The 23,608-nt window shown below is 34.1% G+C and overlaps 2 protein-coding genes across 12 annotated transcripts; one reads left to right on the top strand and one right to left on the bottom strand.

Annotated features, from left to right (window-relative positions):
- The first annotated feature begins 1,939 nt into the window (after positions 1 to 1,939).
- Positions 1,940 to 5,052, top strand: LOC111885503 (uncharacterized). Of its 11 annotated transcripts, none has more exons than XR_008224788.1 (6): positions 1,940 to 2,278; positions 2,458 to 2,555; positions 2,665 to 3,807; positions 3,920 to 4,009; positions 4,652 to 4,717; positions 4,843 to 5,052. XR_008224788.1 is itself a non-coding variant. In XM_023881781.3 (3 exons), exons 1-3 carry the CDS (start codon positions 2,094 to 2,096, stop codon positions 3,727 to 3,729), a joined length of 387 nt encoding a protein of 128 aa, XP_023737549.1. In that variant the 5' UTR covers positions 1,948 to 2,093; the 3' UTR covers positions 3,730 to 3,879. The 11 variants fall into 11 exon arrangements, 1 of the variants encoding a protein (XP_023737549.1); XR_008224790.1 differs by having other exon boundaries at positions 1,941 to 2,278; positions 2,489 to 2,555; XR_008224792.1 differs by having other exon boundaries at positions 1,942 to 2,278; positions 3,689 to 3,807.
- Positions 5,053 to 8,609: 3,557 nt separating this feature from the next.
- Positions 8,610 to 10,689, bottom strand: LOC111885401 (probable aldo-keto reductase 4). Its single transcript, XM_023881693.3, has 5 exons — positions 10,410 to 10,689; positions 9,924 to 10,124; positions 9,588 to 9,760; positions 9,189 to 9,291; positions 8,610 to 9,104 (listed from the first exon to the last, which is right to left on the bottom strand). The coding sequence occupies exons 1-5, from the start codon at positions 10,620 to 10,622 to the stop codon at positions 8,769 to 8,771; spliced, it is 1,026 nt and encodes a 341-aa protein (XP_023737461.1). The 5' UTR covers positions 10,623 to 10,689; the 3' UTR covers positions 8,610 to 8,768.
- Between the last annotated feature and the right edge of the window lie 12,919 nt (positions 10,690 to 23,608).

The raw sequence follows: 23,608 nt of genomic DNA, 5'->3' as shown, positions 1-23,608 counted from the left end.
AATTAGTTATACATATATATATTATTCTAGTAATATCATATTAGTATAGGGTTGTATTTTAAACCTTTTAAAATCTAGGGTTTGAAATTTAAGTTGTCTAAATTAAAACTTTTAATCACAAATATAAATTTCAAAACTTGAGGGCAAGTTTTAAACATTTAAAACATAGAGGATCAAATAACAAATAATTCCAATTAACAATTAAATCCTAATTATCTATATTTGATTTTATTCAAGATTTCTTTCTAAGATAATTACCAAAATAATTAAAATAATTAATTAATTATCATATAAGGAAATTAAATATTTTATTAGTTGATAAATATCTTTAATTAGATCAAGATAATAGTCATATATATCAAAAAATCGGATTAGGGTTGATCTAATATGATTAAGGTAAGTCTCCATAAGATAATTATGAAAAAATTCTGAATCTGGCCATTCCTGATGCTTGGACTCGTCGAGTGCACAAAGGGACTCGCCGAGTGCACAAAGGGACTCGCCGAGTCAGGCCAACTTGCCGAGTCCACTTTGTAACTCGCCGAGTCCATGACTCAGAAACACAAAAATCGAATTTTGCAGTTTAATTTCAATTAATCAAGCAACAATTTAATGAAAACCAAGCTAGGCTCCGATACCACTGATGGGTTTTTTCCATAAGAACTTTCCTATGTGCGCATGCAAAACCCTACTTCTTGGATCTAGGCTTTCTAATTAAACATGCTTTGAATCCAAGACTTCTAATGACTAATTAGGAACAATAACAACATTAAAACAGATCTAGAACCATACCTTTGAATTCCTTGTTGATCTTGTAGTCTTGGAGCTTCTAGAGTCACAAATGTCACTCCTCTAATGGCTTACAAACACCAATAGCAAGGAAGATGATTTAGGAGAGAGGAGAGGGGAGGAAATCGGCCAGGGTTCTCTTACTTTAGGTGAAGTGCCGATTTCCCTTAGCTATGGGGTCTATTTATACTTGTAGACTCCTTAAGGGTTACAACCTAAACCCTAATTGGATAATCTTCTCTTAAGGCTATCCAAATCCATTCCATAGATAACCCCTTGGACGATTTTGAAGCTATCCTAGCTTCTAGAATCCGTCCCTTGTATATCTATATGGATTTACAGTCTAAAGCTTAACTATCAAACAATTGACAGTTTATACCCTCTTATTTAATTAATCTCTTTAAGTCACCAAATTAATTCCAATTAATTCTATGACTTATATTAATCAAATAACAATATATTATTCTTTACATTATTCTCATAATATATTAATAATATTTACTCTCTCTTAATAAATCATCCTATCAAGTTGCTATGGTGAAGGCAACCCAAAAGGACCATGCACAACCGGGTCAAATACTTGCCTAATATAGTTGCAGCCTTAGACACTATTCCAACAGTTTAGTTAGATCAAACATAGAGGTAATTATGGGATTTGTAAATGGGCAGTTTGGGTTTGCTCTCTTTTTGATATCATATAATCGTTTTTGTTTGTACTTTATTTTTTGTTATTTTGTGCCCGACTTTGTTTCTATATAGGCTGTGGTTTTTAATAAGACTTCGTCGTTTCAAAAAAAAAAGAATCCTTTTGTTATACTAATTTCTTGAGTTAATGTGAGATAAATGCTATACTATAAAAGAAGCAAAACTCTTTGCACCACATTACTTTGAAACTTCCATAACAATTTTTGATAAACTTCCATGACCTATTAAAATTCTAATAAACTCTCATGATCTTTTAAATTTTTAATAACACATAAACTGGTTAATTAATGTGAGATAAATACAAGAAAAAACTTTATACCTAAATTCTAGGCTTCTATTAATTTCTTTAATAATAATAGGTATTATATATACAATTAAATCACAACATGCTTATGAACAGTACCCGAGTTGGGTACTGTTAAAATTCGGTTGACTCAGCTTCTAGATTCCACCGGGTTAATCCATCCACCGACTCCACCGCCTTTTTACTTCTCATATTCGATCTGTTTGATTATTTGCGTTTGTGACATCACCTCACCACCGCTTTAATATGTTTTGTCCTTCTATTGGAGCGCTTTCCCCCTTCTCCACCATGATATATGCAACTGGAAAGAGATCATCGATCGTCGTCGCCGTCTCGACTAACACCACACGACCACCTTCACACCTGCTTCACCCCTATCGTACCCCACCGTCGACGGTTTTCTGCAAGGCGCATCGCTATACCCAACAACTTTGTCGACGACGTTGCTAAGTTCGGTAACCTTGACCTTCTCAGCCATCGGTAACGTCGATCCTCTGAGCAATATTCTAAAATTAGTCAAAAGATTTCAACATTGAACCGCCTCTTTCAATCTCAATTTATGATTTCTATGGGATGAGAGGAGCAAGAAAGGGATAACGACAGATGGGTTTTCTCAATAAATTTCTATCCCTCTCTCTGATTTGACATTGCCTTCTCAGTTTGACAGGCGTTTTATTTCAATTTGATCAGTTGAATCGCATTTATCACTGCTGGAACAAAGGAATCTTCACAAGAAAGAGGTTAGGCCTAAGAAAAGGTTTGTATTTCAGCTGCTTCATTCTACAAATCTTCTTTAACGTTTGTGTTTCCTTTCTTTTTTCATACATTTCTAATTCTTGATTGTTTGCTGTGTAATTTGAAATAAGGTGGTTAATAGAATCCTCAAAACGAGTCTGAATTTCAACCTGAAAGGGAAACCAAATAGATTTCACTTCTATTTATTGTTGTGAGTTTACTTTGAGGCAAATCGTAACTGTGTTTGTAAAAGCTAGATTGGGCTGCTTATTTGGATGAAAACTAAAATTGTTAAGTTACAGAGTGTTTGATTTTGGTATATAGATAGAATAGAAAAATGTTCAGAAAACAATCCAGAAACGACAAGGGTTCTCATTAGTTCTGTGTATTGCCTTTAAGGTGTTTGTCAAAATGCCTACTTTATTGTACTATTTTTTTTTTTTTTTTTTTTTTTTTTTTAAGATTAAAGATACTTATAAACAACAAAAACCAACAGGGGTATTATACTATTTTACAATCTATGAATTAAAACATTTGAATCTGTAATCACATATATAGGTTATCAAATGCATAGACCAAATTAAAGATCTTATGAAGTGTGTTCGTGGCTGCCATATAAAGGATTAAAACCACCTCTAAGTTTAAAAAAATTACCAAAAAAAACCCTAATTTTTTTTTACCAAACCGGGTCTTTTTGGTTCTTTTCCAGTTCTTTTGGTTCCAAATCAAATTACCCATAATTTTTGGTATTTTTTTTTCTGATTCTGTAACCCACAATAGTAGAAGGTTGTAACACAAACAAAGATTGTCAAAGTATTGTAGTTCGGTATATTTACATTATTATAACCCATAATATTAGTGTACTAATAAGTTTTTGTTGTTTTTTTAATTGAAAGTTAACTTTGAGTGACTTTTAGTTGAAGGTCATTTTTTGATTTGCATAGGTAGGAAACTTTTTGGTTAAAGGTTACATAACCGTCTAAAGCATTACCCGATCTATTTCCTCTTTATCTTTTTTAATCTTGAAACGAATTAAAAAAATACTGAAGAGGGTTTAGAGCTTGATTTTCTCTTTTGATGAGCATCACTTAGAAACACAAGTCAAGACCGCCATACAAGTTGAGGCAACTTCTCAGGAAATATTTGTTGCTGCAGAAGCTAAGCTTACTGATTTCAAACAGATACTGGAAAGATAAAAAAGAGAAAAGTATAGACACTTGAATGTATTATGGCCCAAGCATGTGAAAAATGAAACCTATATTTTCGAGGTTCAGGTTAGTTAATTGATATTTATCTTTTTAACTTGTACAAGAAATAGTAAAGTGCCATGGTTTTTTTTTTTTTTTTTTTTTTTTTTTTTTTTTTTTTTTTTTTTGGCTTTTGCAGACTATTATTGCCCATGCATATGATGATATCCAAACAGAAAATTAATAACTTTTGTAGCAAATAATCGAGAGAGGTAACTATAACATTCAGGTAATTACTTTATCTTTTCAATTGATTATGAAGTTTAAAAACTGTATTTTTATTTTTAAAGCATTTTGTACTTTAGAAAAGAAGTCATGTTAAATTTACTCATGATTTCGTATACTTTCAGCTACAATCATTACCGATCTCTAACTCTAAGCTTTCCAAATCCAAATAGAAGTAAACTTCGTTGTGGATGTATGTCAGTAGCCTATCCATGTTGTTTTTCTGTTAACATTTTGTTCGACACGACTAAAGCATAGGAAAGCAAGAGTTGTAGGTGAAGAACATGGTTCTATTTGGTTAGCCCATATATGACATGCTTCTTACTGAATGTCTAAAGTGCAAGCTAATCGTATCTTTCATTTTTCCTATAAACCTTCACAGCCTCATTTCTAACACTTTTGCTGTGTAGGCTAAATTGACTATATAAAACAGAATTTTGACAAAATCAAAATGATAAAAGGAAAAACCTTAAATCCATATTTCTCTATAGCAATTTGAAAATGTGGATAATACTCCAATTCGAAAATAACACATGATCCGCCAACCTGTTAAATAACATAAGATAAACCACATTAACATCATTCTATAAAAACAGATGTTGCTATTTCATATATTTTTTCCATTGATTTTTTTATGTGTTTTTAGGACATATCACATGTTATCAGAAAGAATAGAGAAAACTTCTTGTAAGTTGGACGACCAGAGGAAATGGTGAGTGTAGAAAAGTTTATTCAAAATGTTAAAATTAAGTGCATTATTTTTTCTGTTTCTTGATATTTCCACATTTCTATAACATGTTTTAATTGATTGTATAATATTTCATCTTTTTTTTGTAGAAGTTTGGTCCAAACCCGAGTCTATTCATCTAAAAAATCAATCAAAATTTATTAGGTTATGCTAAAAGTCATCACAGATGACAGATGAATATAGAAACTCTCCGGTGGGTACACAATCGGATCAGTTCCATCTTTTCTTAGAATGTTATTCATGTTGTCAATGTCTTTTGGATATGTAATGTATCAACTTTCAATACAATATTTCTAAAAGGTCCCCCTTGACAAAAAAAACAACAGCTAATAAGCACCTATCTAACCCATGCAACGCATGGGATCTACACTAGTTTTGAATTAATTAATAGCAATAATTAGTAATACCGTAAAAATATGAATTATATTACATTATCTATAAACATTGATATAGAAAATTCATTGCACCATATTACATTGAAAATCCACACATTTCAAAACTTCTAATAAACTCTTACGAACTTTCAAATTTATAATAATACATAAATTGGTTAGTTAATGTGTGATAAATACAAGAAAAACTTTATAACTAAATTTTTAGTCTTCTATTATTTTTTTGATGATAATAAGTCGTTTAAAAAACTAGATAATAATAATAATTTGCAATAACACAAAATTATAAAGTACATTACATTATAAACATTAATATTTTAAACAATGAGTCAAAATTTTAAAAATAATCAAATACATGCTTTTTTATTCACTTAATTATATAAGAATTAAAACTAACACTAAATCAAGAATTATATTTTACTAGTAAAGAACCCGCGGCTACGCCGCTTTTGGGGTAATATGGAAAAAATTAGCAAACTTTAAAAGATATGTGCTGAAATTGTAAATCACCATAAATAAGGAAGAAAGTCGACAACTCCTAAAATTAGATGCCAAAAGTGTACAACGAAAAAAAGGACATTGGTGGAGAAAATCCAAAATGTTGTGACAATAATATTAAAGTTGTCAACGTTGTGAAAATATGTTGGCAAAATTTTAAAGGAGGTTTTTTTGTGTTTTTTATTTCAAAATGTAAAACTTTTTACTATAATGACAAAAAGTGTCAAATTCATTAAAGAATGGTGGCAAAAACACCAAAATGTAAAACCTTTGAATATAAGGACTAAAAGTGTCAAAGTCATTAAAGATTTGTTGCAAAAACCTTTAGGCACAAAAACTTAATAAAAGGCAAAAATATAAAAATTTTGACTTTAGGGACTAAAAGTGTCAAGTTCAGCAAACTTTTGTGGCAAAATCCTAAAGCCTAAAAAAATACTATTCCTAAGCTCCTTTGGATTTATATATATATATATATATATATATATATATATATATATATATATATATATATATATATATATATATATATATATATATATAATTTGTGTAACGAATATTCATATAATATTTCTATACTAATATAAGAATAGTTATTATTGCAACTTGTTATTTTCTCATAATTTACATTTTCTTTTCAAATGCTTTATTAAAATGACATTTGTCATTTTCTCATCATTTTTTATTTTTGAAAAAGTATTGATGTTGATAATAAGATACACAATAATTTATTTGATTCCTGATTTTTAGGAGAAATTTAAATTCATCTTAAATAAATTTTGGTTATGATTATCAATAATTAATTGTGTTTATATTTTAAAAATTCTACAAAATCATGTTTAATTAATAATTTATTAAAAATAAATATTTATGAGTGTTATTAAAAAATTTTAATTATTTTTATTATTGTGATTCCACGGAATATAACTTAATAAAAATGTACAAAGAAGATTACCCTTGTGCCCTCTTTCTACTTTAGGACTCTACCTATTTTATTCATGCATGTATAGTGGATTGTTAGTTTTCCTTTTCTTTTATTATTATTATTATTATTATTATTATTATTTTACATATTTGAATGTATATTTATAGGGTAAGTTACACGGATGGTCCCTATGGTTTAGGGTAATCTGCATGCTTGGTCCCTAAGAAATATTTTTAACTCGAACCGTCCTTAATTGATATTTTTGTAACACGCTTGGTCCCTGTCCATTCTAAAAAGACTGATTTGCTCTTACTGGTTTCTTTTACCTTTTTTAAATTATTAGTTAATTAATATTATATATTAATTAAATATGAAAAGTGTATTAGTTAAATATATATTTGTTCGATTCAAGATCCCACACCATCATACCCTCCTCCCCTCCCCTCCCCTGCCTCCTTATGTTTAATCGCTGGAAAATCTGACTCCACTCGTCGGAAAAATCCGACCTCAGCCAGAAAACGTCAGACTCCACCGGAAAACACTAGGTTCCACCGAAATCCAAACCAAAAATCATTACCAATACCATGGAAATCACCCAAAATTCAACAGAAAATATCTATTGTTCAACAACAAATGTGAAAAATACATCTCAACCCAAAACATTTAACTAGGATCAAAACCAAAATAAAGCCGGAAAATCAAATCTAAAACCAAAATGGAACAGAAGATCTTGGATCTGTCAATTTTTTTCTTCACCGTCTCTACATTCTGGGGTGAAAGAACAGAGAAATCGAGTATGGTTAAGGGAAGATTGGAATCGGTATTAGAACCCATGGATTTAGACTGCCACAGGAGGGGATTTAATCATCTGAAATCAAACTGATTTCTACAGTACATATGAAATTACATGAATCCAAAATTAAACCTAAAACAAAATCATGAAGCACAAAGTGCAACCCGGTTGCAAATAAGGTGATGAAAAGTCGTTGATGCTTTACCAAAAGCAGTTGTCGATGATAATACTTTGTGGAACGGCGACGTCAAGATTATGGAAGTGGGGGACGAAGGCAATAAATGAGACGTAGGTCTCATGTCCGGCAAACACGACCACCCCATGATCGGTATACATCCGACGACCACCAAAAGAAATTGATTTCTGATGTTCAACCATCGGCGACTGGTTGCTGGAATATGAGAGGGAGACAAGAAGGTGATGATGCAGGTTTGGGGGAAAAGATTCGTGTTTCTCATGAAAATGAAGGAGGGGTATTAAGTTAGGTTGGGGGTGTCCTTGAATCAAACAAATATATATTTGATTAATACATTTTTCATATTAAATTAATATATATTTTTAATTAACTGATAATTAAAAAAAGGTAAAAGAAACCAATAAGGGCAAATAAGTCTTTTTAGAACGGACAGAACCCAGCATGTTACAAAAATATCAATTAAGGACGGTTCGAGTTAAAAACAGCTCTTATGACCAAGCATCCAGATTACCTTGATAATTTACCCATTTTTATATAAACGCCCATTACCCCCCTTCGCACTTTTCCGGCAACTGCTGCTCGATACTTTATTCCGCCTCCCCCCGTCATCGCCGATATATCCACGGAGACACAGTTGTCAGTTTCTCTTCCCTCAGTTCACTTGAATCATATGCATTTATGTCTTCACTCTTCATGTATATCAGTATATCCTTCACGCCTTCGCTTCTACATTTACTCTTTTAGGTTTAAATTTTCAAATCAGCGATTCAAACACTCTTTAACGAATCAAAGGTGATTTTTGCGTTCAGCAAATATGCTTCGGTGTAACGGCTCCAAAATCATTATTCAATTAGCTCAAAAGCTCTGTTTTTCATATAAATCATAGTTTTGGCGGCTAATTAGTCTTTTAACGCGATTAAGAACGTACTGAACGAGATTCAAGTTCGTAATCTGCATTTTCATTACTGGGAAAGAACAAACGATCTGGGAATACGATGGATTTTCGATGTATTTGAAGAAATTATTAAATCTGCTGTTGTAATTTCACAACTCACTCAAATAATTCCTCAGTTAAGGTTTATTATCATAAACTCAAAAGCAAAGGCAAGAAGGAAACATACAATGGTATGTGTAGGTTTTTTGTTACAAACAAGACGAATGATTGATGACCACAAACATAATATGAAAAGGTCATAGCAAAAGCGACATGCTTATTAAGCTTTCCAAGAAGACAAAGGTGGGGTGTCAGATTGTAGATACGTAGGGAAACCGTCCATGTATCTATCACCCTTAGTTGCATCCCCTGAAGCAATGGATTCAAGCTCAGCCATGTCTTGAGGTGTTAGTTTAACAGATAAAGCTCCAATGTTTTGTTGAAGGTTTTCAATCTTAGTGGTTCCTGGTATTGGCACCACATCATTCCCCTGATGGTGAACCCATGCTAATGCTAGCTGTGATGGGGTGCACCCTTTCTTTACTGCAATCGCGCTAACTCTCTCATACAACTTTTTGTTATGCTCAAGATTCTCAGGTTGGAACCTTGGTAGAGTCTACAAAAGAGCATATAATATATAAACAAAAGTTCAAATGCAATTTAATGATTTTATATTGTAATAGCTAGTGTATCTTAAGACCTGACGGAAATCGCCCTCTGTCAAATTCTCAGCCATCTTGGGACCCGATGAAAGAAATCCACGTCCTAGAGGACTGTATGCCACTATTCCAATGCCAAGTTCTCTGACAAAGTAGGGATACAAAGTTAATAAAGTTGATTTGATGATGTGGTTATCGATCCTTTGTTTGTGATCGAAACGATCTTCAAGTTTTAAAATAGGGTTAAAGGCAAGAAGTAACGTTACTTTATGAATTTGTTATAACTAAAAAATTGACCTTGCAATGCTCTGATAATACACAAATATATATAAGTGTTCCTATTTTTGCATTTAACCCTTAAAGGTAAGTCTGTTTATCCTATAGAAGTAAAAAAGTTAACTCGTGGAATGAAAGTACTAGTAAATAAATATGAAATGAACCTGCAAGTTGGGATAATTTCGTCTTCAACATCCCTGGACCACAAGGACCACTCTAGTTGAACAGCAGTTATTGGGTGGACTGCATGGGCTCTTCTAATAGTAGAAGCCGAAGCTTCTGATAATCCTATGTATTTTATCTTCCCTTCTTCCACCAATTTCTTCAATTCTCCCATCTTTCAAGTAAACAACACAATCTCAGAGGTTAATTAGGAAATACGGACCACAGAGTCTCATCTAATTCAATATATGTTGGAGTCTTCCTCTCTACTCAAAGGCCCCGGCTCTTTTTTAGAGAAAAAATATAAATTACACATATTAGGAAATGACTATACATACCGTGATTTCAATGGGCACACGTGTGTCAATTCGGTGTTGATAATATAGATCAATGCAATCGATCTCAAGCCGCTTCAAGCTACCTTCACAAGCAGCCCTGATGTATGCCGGATCGCCACGGATCTCATAAGCTCCATCCTCAGTATTGATCCCAAATTTGGTCGCTAACTCCACCTTAGCCCTTACCTCTCCCTTCAAAGCCTACACATAAGTCAAACATTTGAGCATTTGCCAAAATTAGACAAACCTTTTAGGATTATTTTTTGATGAAAAGGACAGATAGGGTATTTACGTCTTTTGCATATGGAGCGAGTCCTTATCTCACCTTATTCCTTCCTTTTTGATGGGACTAAAAAGTGCAAGTTTTCTCCGGTTAACATAGTCTCAATCCAATACATATCAATTACAGTCCAATACATACCAACTACAGTCCTGCACATCTGCTCAGTCATATCATATATTATATATTGTGAAGGAAGATTGTACCTTTCCGAGTAGGATTTCATTGGTTTTGGGGCCATAGACATCGGAGGTGTCGAGAAGGGTGACACCGGCATCAATGGCATGGTGGATGAGGTTGATCATGTCATGTTCAGGTTTAGGGGGTCCGTAGAAAGCGGACATACCCATACAACCCAAACCTTGAGCGGATACCTCTAAACCCTGTGAACCAAGTTTAATTCTTGGAATATTCACCATTTTTTTACTGATAAACGAAATGTTTTTTTTTTAATTGTTGGGTTATATCGGGTTGTGATGGTGAAGGTGGAGGTGATGATTATTTATAATGAGCTGAGTTATGGTCCTTTGAGCATCATAATGCTATTGACGCTGTATCCAATCATTAGTCTACCAAAAAGAAATTTCTTTATTTTATGAATCTGATTTCACCAACTATTTTTTAAGAATTTAAATACTATAAATCGTACTTAACTTATTTGGTTATTTGACATTTTGACCAACAGTTTTATTTAGTTAAATTGTACTATATTATAAATAATAATAACATATTATGTAATAAAAATAACATAAATACACATATTATCCGGTACTGATTTCAGTTTAAATACACATAAAAAATGCTATAATTGGTTAAAAATATCCATATAATTTTTATAGAATTAAGTTGATGTTATCGAATAATAAAAAATTAAAAAATAAAAGGTATAACAGCAGCCGTACAATAAATAAAAAAGGATATACATCGTTTGCTATATATTAAAAAATCTTATTTTGTTTATACACAGACCTCAATAAATCAATTACCTTTTTGTCGCTTTGATGGTCTACTGACTGCTGGTGCATGGTAATATACTAAACAAGAAAAACTTATAACATTAAGATGTAATATATTATTGTTAGTTTCGTACTCTCATTGTCTCATGTAGGGATGTTATTCGGGTCGGAACCGAACCCAACCGATTCGAACCCGAATAAACCGAAAACCGAATAAAGGTACTTGTATGAACCGAAAACCGAACCAAATAAGCAATACGGGTTCGGTTCAGGTATTATTCAGTTCGGTTCGGTTCTGGCCCGAATAACCCAAATAACATGTAAAAGATGATTAATGAGCCGAATAACCCGAATAACCAAAATAACATTTACTATGTGATTATAAATAATGTAATTTGTATGACTTTTGTAGCTTATGATAAACACGAATAATACGGATTAAACTATTCATGATATATAAAATGTAAAATCCAACCACCACAATCTTAAGATACAGTTATTAAGCAACATATTAAACATTAAACATTAAACATCCAACCCAAAAATTTATCTATAAGTATATAAGTTAAACATTGAACATTACGTGTGTATTTTGGGTAACGATTGATAGAACACAAGACCGAATAAACAATCGTGCAAGGGGAAAAATGTGACTTTTCATATTCGGTTCGGTCCATTTGGACCGAATAAGCCCTTATTCGGGTAACCCGGACTGAATAACCCGAAAACCGAATAAGCTTATATAGATATCCGAAAACCGAATCAAATTGCTTATGCGGGTCTAATTCGGTTCGGTTCGGTTCGGGTTTTCAGGCCAAATTCTCATCGTAGTCTCATGTACAGATAATAAAATAAACATATTATATATATATATATATATATATATATATATATATATATATATATATATATATATATATATATATATATATATATATATATATATATACCTTTTAAATATAACAAATAATTATGTTTTATCCGTTAACTTAATGGTTTTTTTTACAAACTCTTCTCATTTTTTTTCTTCAATTCTGATTTCCATCTAGTTTAATTGTTTTCTCTCGCTTGTTTTCTAAGGATTTTAAGACGTTTCTTTTTCCAGAAGCAGGTCCCAGCTTAATAAAATTACTTGTTTGCTTTATTCTTTAGATGATGGGTGCTTACAGTTCACGTCTCCCTTTGATCATCAAAAATATTACTTTATTAAAAAGAATTCTCTTCATATAATTTTGACAGACATTATGCGTTATCTGCATATTTTTAATATCATTCGAGTATTTATGTGTTGGTTCCGTTTATTATATTTATAAATAATTTTAAACAATACTAATTTCGCCACTGAAAAGCTCACTTAATTATTCATAGAAAATGGCAAACAATCATCATACCGAGTTACCAAAATCATACTTATTCTATATTCTTTTCATATTTAACAATCTACTATAATAAATGAAGGTTTTTTGGCCACATGTCCTCTTCTCCTTCATTTGGACACATGGCATTTTTTAGAATTTTTAATTTTTTTATTTTCCACTTGTAATTTTATTGTATTTTTCATTTTATTAAATTAAAATTCCACATTTAATGTATAAGGTAATATATATGTAAAGTATTTATTAGAAAAAGATTATATATGTAATGTATTCAATACATTAAAGTCTCATTAATTTTAATAATTCAAATTTTTCTTACTTTTCTTATAAATTCAAACTTTTCAAATTGTTAAAATTTTATATTTATTTTTTTAATTAAACCCATATAATCACACCTAGTCTCTAATATTTTTCATTCAAAATTGTGATGCATAACAATGGCATCCTAACACAAACAATAAAATGAGATCATGGTCAGTTTGTCATATGCATTTTGTTCCTTTGGGCCATTTTTGGATCATGGTGTTCTTAAGAGTATCTATAAGTGGGGATTCGAAACTTGGGGTTAAGAGTATCTATAAGTGGGGATTCGAAACTTGGGGTTAAGAGTATCTATAACTGAGAGTTTTTTTTATAGGTTATTACTATTGACTAATTAATAATGAGCACTTATTTCCATTAGAGCAAATAACTTTTTTGCTTATTTTTAGTGACCACTCAATATATATTGAGTGGTCAATATAGTTTAACCATTTGTATATTTTATCCCCTCATCTTCTAATCATATTTAACTTAACCCTTATTTTTATTTTAGCTTTCAATTTATTTATTTGTTTACTAGTTAACTAATTCTACCAAATATTTAGTGATATTTTACTTAATAAATATAAATATAAATATTAATTAGAATAATTTATATTAAAATATGATGTGTATTTAAAAATGACTAACTAAATGGAGGGGATTATATAAAAAAATTTAATAGATAAGGATAGATTAATTAAATTTAAAGAAAAAACTATTTGAAGAGTTTAACCCTTCATTTATTTAGAGATTAAAATTAATAGAATGATGATGTAACAATAACTTTAAGATAACTTAACCATTGGAGATCCACTAATAATGGTTTCTTAGAAGTTATATATTTAAGAGCGTTGGAAGTATTTTGGATTTTGATTATTTATTGTTTCATTGTCTATTTTATGAGACAAATGGGGTCTTATGAATAGAACTCCAGTCAACGTGGATAGTCTTGAGGTGGGACCTGATCAAATTATAATTGGGCCTAGTAACAACCTGGTGCCCCAAGGTTATGATGGACTCACCCATAACGATACCGTTCCAGCCCAAAATATATTCACAGCCCAAAGAGGTGATTCGATTTCCAGCACTGGTCACAGTAGTGGAGCTAAGATTAAAAAAAAAAACGTGTAAGAGTTTGTAGTCACTTGTCCCCAATTGCCGCTATATCAACAATCAACAACAATAATTATGGTAACGAGTCTCAATCTCCTAATATTGGCTTATCGCTTGATCTTAATAGGAATCCGATAAACTCTTCGTCGGATAAGAATTGTAGTGAGGGATCGGTGGAGACCGTTTTAGATGAAATTAGGCAAACTTTGGGCATCGGAGCAGAAATCGGATTTCAAAAGGAGGCCGATATTCGAATTCTGGCTGAGGTTGTGGGTAGTAGGGGTGACTATATCTCTAAGCAATGAATTGCTTATCACTGAATGTAAGGGAGTGGGCGAAGACGTGAAAGTGAATTGGGTAAAAAGCTTGAAGATTCATCACAAAGCAACTTTTGTTGGGCTCCAAGAAGCTCATATATCTGACTTCACAAATATTAATTTAAAAGGATGTTGGGATTCAAATGAATATGACTATGATGGTGTTGACTCCAGCGGCGGATCCAGGACGGAAGTGAACCGGGGTCCATTATATAAAAAAAAATGCAACGCTTTGAAATTTTAGTATATTTTTAATTTTTTTCAGCCAAAAATTTGTCAAAGAGGGACTTTCCTTGTAAGAGTGGGTGTCATGAAGAGGGTTTCTTAGTAAAAAAAAATTTAAGGTATATTTGGTAATAATATGTTTGTAATCATCTTCCAAGTGGGGTGCTTGGACCCCTCTTGTTACTAGCTGGCTCCGCCACTTGACTCCAATGGGCAATCTGGTGGTCTCATCCATATGGGATACCTGGGTTTTTCAAAAATTAGAGGCGATCAAGAATCAACACTTTCTTATAGTAATCGGTAAATGCAAGAACACTGTGGGAAACCTGAACATGGTTAACATTTATGGTCCGCAATCCTTGACAATAAAAAGAAGTTATGGAAAGAACTAAAAAGAATCAAAAATGAAAAGCCATGCATGTGGGTTATGTTTGGGGATTTTAATGCTGTTAGAAATCCAGGTGAGAGATGTAACTCAAAGTTTTGCGCTTCGAGTGCTTTTGCCTTCAACAGATTCATCTAGGAAGTGGATTTAAAGGATTTCAACATAGGAGGGAAAAAATATAAATTTATGAGTCGCGCGGATGCCAAACTCAGTAAGGCTTGACAGATTCTTGGTTTGCTCGAGCTATCTTAATTCTTTTCCTCTTAGTGCGGTGGCGGCTCACCCGCGGGACTTATCAGACCATATCCCCCATCACACTACTGACTGCTGCCCAAACTCATTTAAACTATTCAACTCCTGGTTATTAAGGGAGGATTTTGATCAGGTTGTAATTGATGCTTGGAACCGATTTATGGGTTTCGGCACTCCAGATATGTATTTGGCTGCCAAGCTCAGATTTTTAAAGGACTCGATTAAGAAGTTAAGGAGGGAAGAGAGCCAAAAAGAAATGAAGGAACTTAGAGATACAAAGAATATGGTCAATGAATTTGACAAACTTGCGGAATCCAGACCATTCACTATTGTGGAGGTGAATAATTGGAACATTGGGATCAAAAAGATAACGGAGTTGGAGCGATTGGAGGCTATGGACCTAAAACAAAAAGCTAGAACTAAATGGACAGTCGATGGGGATGAAAATAGTAAATGTTTTCATGGCTACATCAACAGTAAAAACAAGAGAAATTTTCTACATGGTCTCACGATAATGGTTGTTGGACAACTGAGGTCAACGAGATTAAAGATGAAGTATTTAAATTGTAAGAGAAAAACTTCACTGAAGACCATGTTTCGAGACCTAAAATCATCAACCCGCGGTTCAATACAATCTCAATGATGGACGCCATCAGAATTGAATCTCCATTCAGTGTAGAGGAGGTTAAAGTTGCGATTTGGCAATGTGGAAGCGAGAAAGCCTCAGGTCCCGATGGTTATACCTTTAAGTTTCTTAAAAAAATTTAGGACATCATCAAATACGACGTGGTGAATTTTGTGAGGTATTTTGAGGAGTTTGGATCATTATCTCGTGGGTGTAACTCTTCTTTCATTACGCTTGCTCCTAAAATCAAGGACCCATTGTCATTGAATGACTTTCGTCCAATAAGCTTGATTGGATGTTTAAGTAAGATCATTAGCAAGTTACTTTCCACCCGTATGAAGACAGTCATTGGTGGGATAATTGATGATGTTCAGTCGGCATATGTGGAAGGGTGGTGTATACTTAACGGCACCCTTATGATTAATGAGATTTGTTCATGGGCAAAGCGGACCAAGAAAAAAGTCCTTCTCTTCAAGGTAGATTTTGACAAAGCATTCGACTCATTGAATTGGGAATATTTAGACTCGATCCTTGCACAGATGGGGTTTGGGAACAAATGGAGGATGTGGATTCGGGGGTGTTTGAACTCATCTAGGGCATCTGTTATCATTAATGGCTCTCCAATGAAAGAAATTTCTATATCTAAAGGAGTTAGGCAAGGGGATCCTCTCTTACCATACTTATTTATTATCGCCATGGAGGGCTTAAACAGAGCTCTTAAATCTGCTTGTGATAAGGGGATTTTCAAAGGGATACAAATCCTTGGAAACAGACCAACTTTATCTCACTTATTTTATGCGGACGATGCGTTGTTTATTAGTGAGTGGTCTCGATATAATCTCAAAAACCTTACGCAAATTCTAAGATGTTTTCATATTTCATCGGGCCTTAAGGTAAACTTTCATAAATCAAGAGTTTTTGGTATTGGTGCTACTTTGCAAAAAACTGAGAATTGGGCAAGCTTGTTGGGGTGTGAAGCTGGAGTTCTCCCTTTCGACTACCTTGGGGTGCCGGTGGGAGCCAATATGAATCTTATAAGAAATTGGAAGCCCATAATTAAGAAATTCCATTCCAAACTTTCTCTCTGGAAGGCCAAAACCCTGTTGTTTGGTGGTAGATTAACGTTAATAAAGTCAGTGCTTGGTAATCCGCCCACCTACTACTTATCCTTATTTAAGGCCCCAAAAGGTGCATTAGACGAGATGGAGAAAATTAGAAGAACTTTTTTATGGTGTGGATGTGATGATAGTAAAAAGATACATTGGGTGGCTTGGGATAAAGTCCTAGCAGATAAAAGTGATGGTGGATTGGGTGTGGGATCTATACAATCCTTAAACTTTGGGCTACTCGTGAAATGGTGGTGGCGGCTAAAAAATGAGAAGAACTCTTTTTGGGCTCGGGTAATCCAAGGGATTCACAACTTATCGAATAAGCCCTTTGATTACTTATCTCGACAAAATGACAGTAGGGTATAGATCAACATTGGACATATTAAAGAGGAACTATTGAAGTACGGATTGGGAGTTTACGATGTGTTTAAACAGGTGGTAAAGGGCGGAAAGGAAATTGTATTCTGGTACAACTCATGGTTAGGTTCTGGGAGCTTAAAAGCCAAATACCCTCACCTATTTGTGCTGGAAACCAGAAAAAAGTGTTATATAGCTAATAGAATTTCAGAAGTAGCCATCTCTTGGAATTAGAAGTCTCACCCCCTCATTTTGGATTAGGGCCAGATGTGCAAGCACTAACCAATGACAATGACATTTATGGTATTCGTTTAACTGTGAGGGATGACCATTGTAGATGTAAGTTAACGGGTGACGGTACGTGTATTGTTAGCTCAGTTAGAAAAGTTATTGACAAACCCCCTATCACTACTACGGGTACAATGACAATACAATGGTATAAGGTGGTCCCAATCAAGGTGTTGTGTTTCATTTGGAGAGCTGTATAAGGTAGATACCCGCAGCCGTTGCTTTGGAGATGAGAGGTATTAAGGTCAATTCACTGTTGTGTAGTGCGTGTATCAGACAACTGGAAAGTATAGACCATGTTCTCATTGACTGCCCGTTTGCGTCTGGAATTAGGAGCAATATGATGAGCTGGTGTGGTGTAATGTTTGATCAAAGTCTAATAAGGAATACTGGAGATCTTCTTCAAGTTATAGCTGCATGGGGATGTTGTCCAAAGAAAAGGAAACAACAAGCTATCATATGTTATGGAATGTTATGGAATCTATGTCGATTACGGAACAAACAACTATTTCAAAAGGAAAGTATCTCATTGATGCAAGGGACTGAACGTATTAAGACTATGGTTTTTTATTGGCTTAAACATATGGGTAAAAAGGTAATCTGTAATTGGGACGAATGGTTAGTGTCCCCTTTTATTGGCTTATAATAGTCTAACTCTTTTGTATGTTGTTTTGGGCCCTCTTCTAGTTACTTGCTAGTTGAGGTTTTCTCCTTTTTAATATATTTTCCGTTTCCAAAAAAAAAATTAACAAAGTGACGATAGAGAGTAGGGCCGATGGAACGAGTTCTTGAGCTCAAACTCTCATCAAGGCATATAACTAAGGAAACGAATTTCAATCTAACTTTTGAGACCATGTAGACAAAGTGCACAATCTATTTAAATTATATCCCTCATGGGCTTTTAGAAGACATAGAAAAATGGCTATTAGGCTTAAAATCCATTGTAGGAATTATTTGGAAAATACGTGACAATTTGAATAATTCATTATTTGTTTTTTGTAGTACCATGTAATTTTGGAATTATTTGCTTAAATGTGATTTTCTTACAATGTGGTATGATTGTTTGAATTTTTTACCCGCCGACCGTCTTTTAATAAATTATTTACCAATTCATTTTAGTTTTAAACATAATTACCAAAAGATAGTTCCTTGTTTTTCCTCTTTAATCTATTAAGAATTAGTTTATAACCCGTGGGAACTACGGTTATAAAATTAATTAACCTTTCATAATAAAAATTTATAATTATTAATCAATTATTTTAAATAAATCATTTCAAATACATTATTAAGTAAGAGATATATCAAAATTTTAAAGGTATTATAACTTCAAATTTAACATATAAGAGATATATCAACTTTACCCAGAGGGGGACGATCAATCATGGCATCTGGACTAGGAAGAGCAACACCGTCCCCGTCAACAAGATGATACTTAGCAGAAACCTGTTCAAGGCGTTCATGAGTAATGGAAGAATAAACAACAAGTATAACTGAGCAAGACATTTTTTTACAAAACAAACAAGGTTTTAAGAAAGAGAAATGACAAAGAGAATAAGGAAAGAAATGAAGGAAGAATCAAAATTTTGTCAAAGACGTGACAAGCATTTATGAGAAGATAAGCGGGAAAGCCAACTGCTACAAAAATGCTCAAGTGCCTATAGACCCCACGAAGATCTAGGGACGAGAGACAAAACAACATGCAATCGCTAAACTCAAGGAATTGGAAAGGCAATAACTATTTTAGCCCAATTATTATAAACCAACGATACTTTATAACAATTAGGCTGGGGGTGGTGGTTAATAGGGTATGGGCTCCAACCCACATAGCACCAGCCCAGCCAATGCACCCGACCCAGTTAAACAGCCACAAGTGCAGGAATGATACCGAGCATGTAGGACATGAATCACCCAACTCCCGTACACACCTATGAAGCATCCCCAGAAAACACGAAAAAGGCAAGACTATTTTAATAAAAAGGAGCTTTACCCCTATGACCTAAGAACCAACACAAAAACCCAAAATAAGGGATCATGAACCAGTACAAGCCTTAATTATAAAAGCAAGGCCTCGTCCAACCAAAAGAAGGTAAGCCTTAACTCTTCATAATTCTAGCAAGTTCAACACCCATGCCCCATATATGACTTCTAACTTAGGCATCAAAGAGCAATAGTTGGGTCCAACCCTTGATATGGCTTTATAACCTAGATTTGTTAACTTTATGCGACATGTTGCCGAGAGTGCTCATTGCAAGAAGCTCCTACACGGGTAACCACACATGCATCCGGGCAACCACATAGCAACAAATACGAAGTCTGAAGAGTACCTTCGTCCACTGAAGAATAGATCCGATGAACATCAAGGGTTTTTATACGTTGTCAATCCCTTTCTCAAACAATTCTGACGACGATACAATTGGAGAAGAATGGTGGCAACGACGTTCCAGATCGACAACAACATTCTAGATCATTTTTTGAAAACTGAGGACAACAATGACGATCTAGATCTAAAGAGGGGGAGCGTTTTCAGATCACCGGAAAAGTGAGGGTTTGTTTTTCTTCATTGGAAAACGATGTTTTTTGGTGGTCGTGTTCATCTTTTTCAATGGTGGTGGTGGCCTTCATCTTTTTCGGTGGTGGTGGCGGCGGCGTTCATCTCTTCCAGCGGTGGTATTCAGACTTTCCGATGGTTATGTTAGCTGGAGAGAGAGAGAGAGAGAGAGAGAGAGAGAGAGAGAGAGAGAGAGAGAGAGAGAGAGAGAGAGAGAGAGAGAGAGAGAGAGAGATGTGGGGTCTGGTTTCTTTTGTTTTTTTTTAAATTAGAAAAGTGTTAAAGTAAAGAAAAAAACTGAAAAAAGAAAATATATAGGGATAAATCGTCATTTAAAAAAAATTAATCAAATTGGACCAAACTCGTAACAAAATCAAAAGTTTTGGACTTTTGATGCTAGTCCAAATATTTTTTGACCAAAGTAGCAATTTTGAGCTAACCACTAACCACAAAGACCATTCTTGCAATTTACTCTTTTTTGATTCCTTAATGGATATACTTTGTTTGAGTGGGAGCTTTGTTCTCCCACCTTTTTGCTTTGATAAAAGAGGATAAGGATCCGATGACGTTTCCGCTTACATTTATTATTATTTGGGTTGCGGTCGATTTAATAAAATCTTTATACCATTTTCATTATAAGCGTCACAATGTTTGTCATCATAAAAAGGTGGAGATTGTTGGTTTGTTTCGTGTTTGTGCTTGCACTTAATACTAATCTCGTTTGTTTTGATGACAAAAAAACATTACAATAATATTGTTAGATTTTTAACCATTTTACTAAGTGTGAAGGTTTATTAATGATGGTTATTATGATGATGGAATGGCAAATTCACGTATCAAATTATACATGGGATTGTGGATTCATTTGAGATGTTCAATTCCAAATGGCGGACTCATCAACTGTACGATGTCTATTGATCCAACATAAATGAGTGAAGTAGATGGAGTGCAAGTGATCACGGTGGGTAACCGACTGATTGTGATAGCAGTAAGACCTGATCATATAGTTGTTCAGATGAACTTGAACATATAAAATGAAAATTTTTCATAATACGATATTGCCTGAAAAAGCATGTCAAGCATGCCAAAGGATTGTTGGATCGGAGGAGAGGGAAGTAGGGTCGTTTGTTGCTTTGATAGGTTGGACCAAATTGGGCGAAGCCCGTTGAATTTGGATAGTGGGGGAAAGCCCAAGGGTAACGCTCGTATCCCCACTTGTGTTGACCACCGGAGGCATCCATTCTCGGCATCGAACTCACATGATCGTCACTCCGCCTAACATCACGATTTCCATTGTCGCCAAAATGATCACCACGATAACCACCACCTATATAGTTGAGTTGGCCACCGCAGAAATGCGTGATCATTCAATGAAACACATAGTGGGAGAAGAAGAATTTTCCAAGTGATTGGCATGACGATTCCGGTTACGAAGTTGGTTCATTCTTTGCTCTTTCGAGTAATAACATAGATCTGGTCTAAAAAAAGTGGGAGAGACAAACGAAGACATATGAGACTAACAATGTAGTCAAACTTCGAGGAGAGACCGTTGATGGTGTAAGTAATTAGATTTTTATCAGGAATAGTGCTATCAATGTTGTCGAGCAAATCAACCATTGTCTTGATTTGGGTACAGTATTTGATGAGACTATAGTCGTTGATGGTAATGTTGCGCATCTTAATATCGAGTTGTATTGCTTTAGAATTTGGTTATCATGGAACATGTTTCATAGTTCTTATGTACCCGACAGACAATCAAGTTTTTCTTCAAGATCATATGAAGAAGATATCGAGATATTGTGCCATAGATCCACATCTTGAAAATGGAATCAATTTGACTTCATTCAATTTTATCGGAGGCTACAAGGGGTTTGTCGTTTGGTTCTTCAAGGTGATCAAAGACACCAAATCTATTTCAATGAGTCTCAAAAAGTTCACGCCATGCATCAAAATTTAAGTGGTTTAGATAAAGAATAAAGGGGCTATACCATTTTACGTTCGTAATTCCATAGTTTTTTTTTCAGAAGGCATGATAAGGAAGGGTCAAAGAAGATTGAAGATAATACAAAAAGAGGGACAAGGACCACGTCGGCAAGGAAGAGCCAGTGGCTAGATCACATCGGTAAGAGAGAACTTGCTGCTAGGTTACAAGACCTGGGGTGGAAGAAAGAGAACAAGTGTGGAAGGTTGAGTTGAAGCTCAAGGGGGTGGCAAGATAAAGATCACCAGTACTGTTGGTCGAGAGTTGAAGAAAGAGCAGACGACTAGATCACATCTGTGACATCCCCAATTTCACGGCCAGAAAAGACCGATTTCTTTATGCTTTGTTTTATAAATCAGAGTAATCGTTTAAAGAAAATGGTTGCGAAATTTGTTCCCAAAACAACATATGATAATAACTTATCAAAACATTTCTCAAAAGGAATGTATTTTTATTTAATAACAAAACCTCGGGATGTCATGTTCCGATATAGACACATAAGCATAAACATATCATACATTCATTTACACTAGTGGTTTACATCTCTTTTAATCTCTCAGTGAAATGGGTCTTCGCATCGATACATGTGATACAAAGAAAACTAAGTGGGTCAGACTTGGGATCCAGGTGAACGTATAGGGTTTTCAACCCACAATAATACATTTATTATATTCAATCATTAAACAATCAACCCAAACACCCATCCCCATATCTCCTTTATTTCTTAAGGGTTTACCCTAAGAATCAACTATCCTTCATCCATTCAATCCTAAGGATTTATTTAAGGGATTGGCACGAAGTCCAATGCTGCCAAAGTTTATCTATCAGGTACTAAATCCATAGGTATCAGGTGCTAACTCCATAGTCACCAAGGTTTACTCAACAGGCACGAAGTCACATCGTCACCAAGGCTTATCAAATAGGCGCTAACTCCATAGTCACCAAGGGTTACTTAACAGTAGGTGCTCCATAGTCACCAAGGTTTATACAATAAGCGCTAACTCCATAGTCACCAAGGTTTACTTAATAGTAGACGCTAACTCCATAGTCACCAAGGTTTATACAATAGACGCTAACTCCATAGTCACCAAGGTTTACTTAACAGTAGGCGCTAACTTCATAGTCACCAAGATTTATTTATACCATCTTCCATCACACACCAACTATCCCATCTACTCATGTTCTACCCAACATTTTCGTAGATATAAATACTTACAAAGTTTAAATCATTTAACACCTATATAAAACATCAATTTCCACGTCCATCTCAAATAGACAAACAATATATAACACCAAGCACGTATCTCATAGAGAATGAATCGTATCTATGAGTTCGAAGAAAGTGAATATGCATTCTCACATATAAACAACAATATGTACACATAACATGTATTTCATATCAAATACTTCATAATTATGTGATAGAAGAAAGTAACCACACACTTACTTGATCAGAAGATGATCGGACAACACTACGGTTTGTAGAAGTAGTGTTTTTCGGTAGATCTGGAAGATCTCACAAAAATTAGCTTCTCGTGGGCAGAGCTTCGGCTCGGGAATTGCACTTCTC

This window comes from Lactuca sativa, chromosome 6 (assembly GCF_002870075.4).
Source record: "Lactuca sativa cultivar Salinas chromosome 6, Lsat_Salinas_v11, whole genome shotgun sequence".
Classification (NCBI taxonomy): Eukaryota; Viridiplantae; Streptophyta; class Magnoliopsida; order Asterales; family Asteraceae; genus Lactuca; species Lactuca sativa.
The sequence above is the reverse complement of the archived record's forward strand: the minus strand, read 5'-3'. Positions and strand labels throughout refer to the sequence as shown.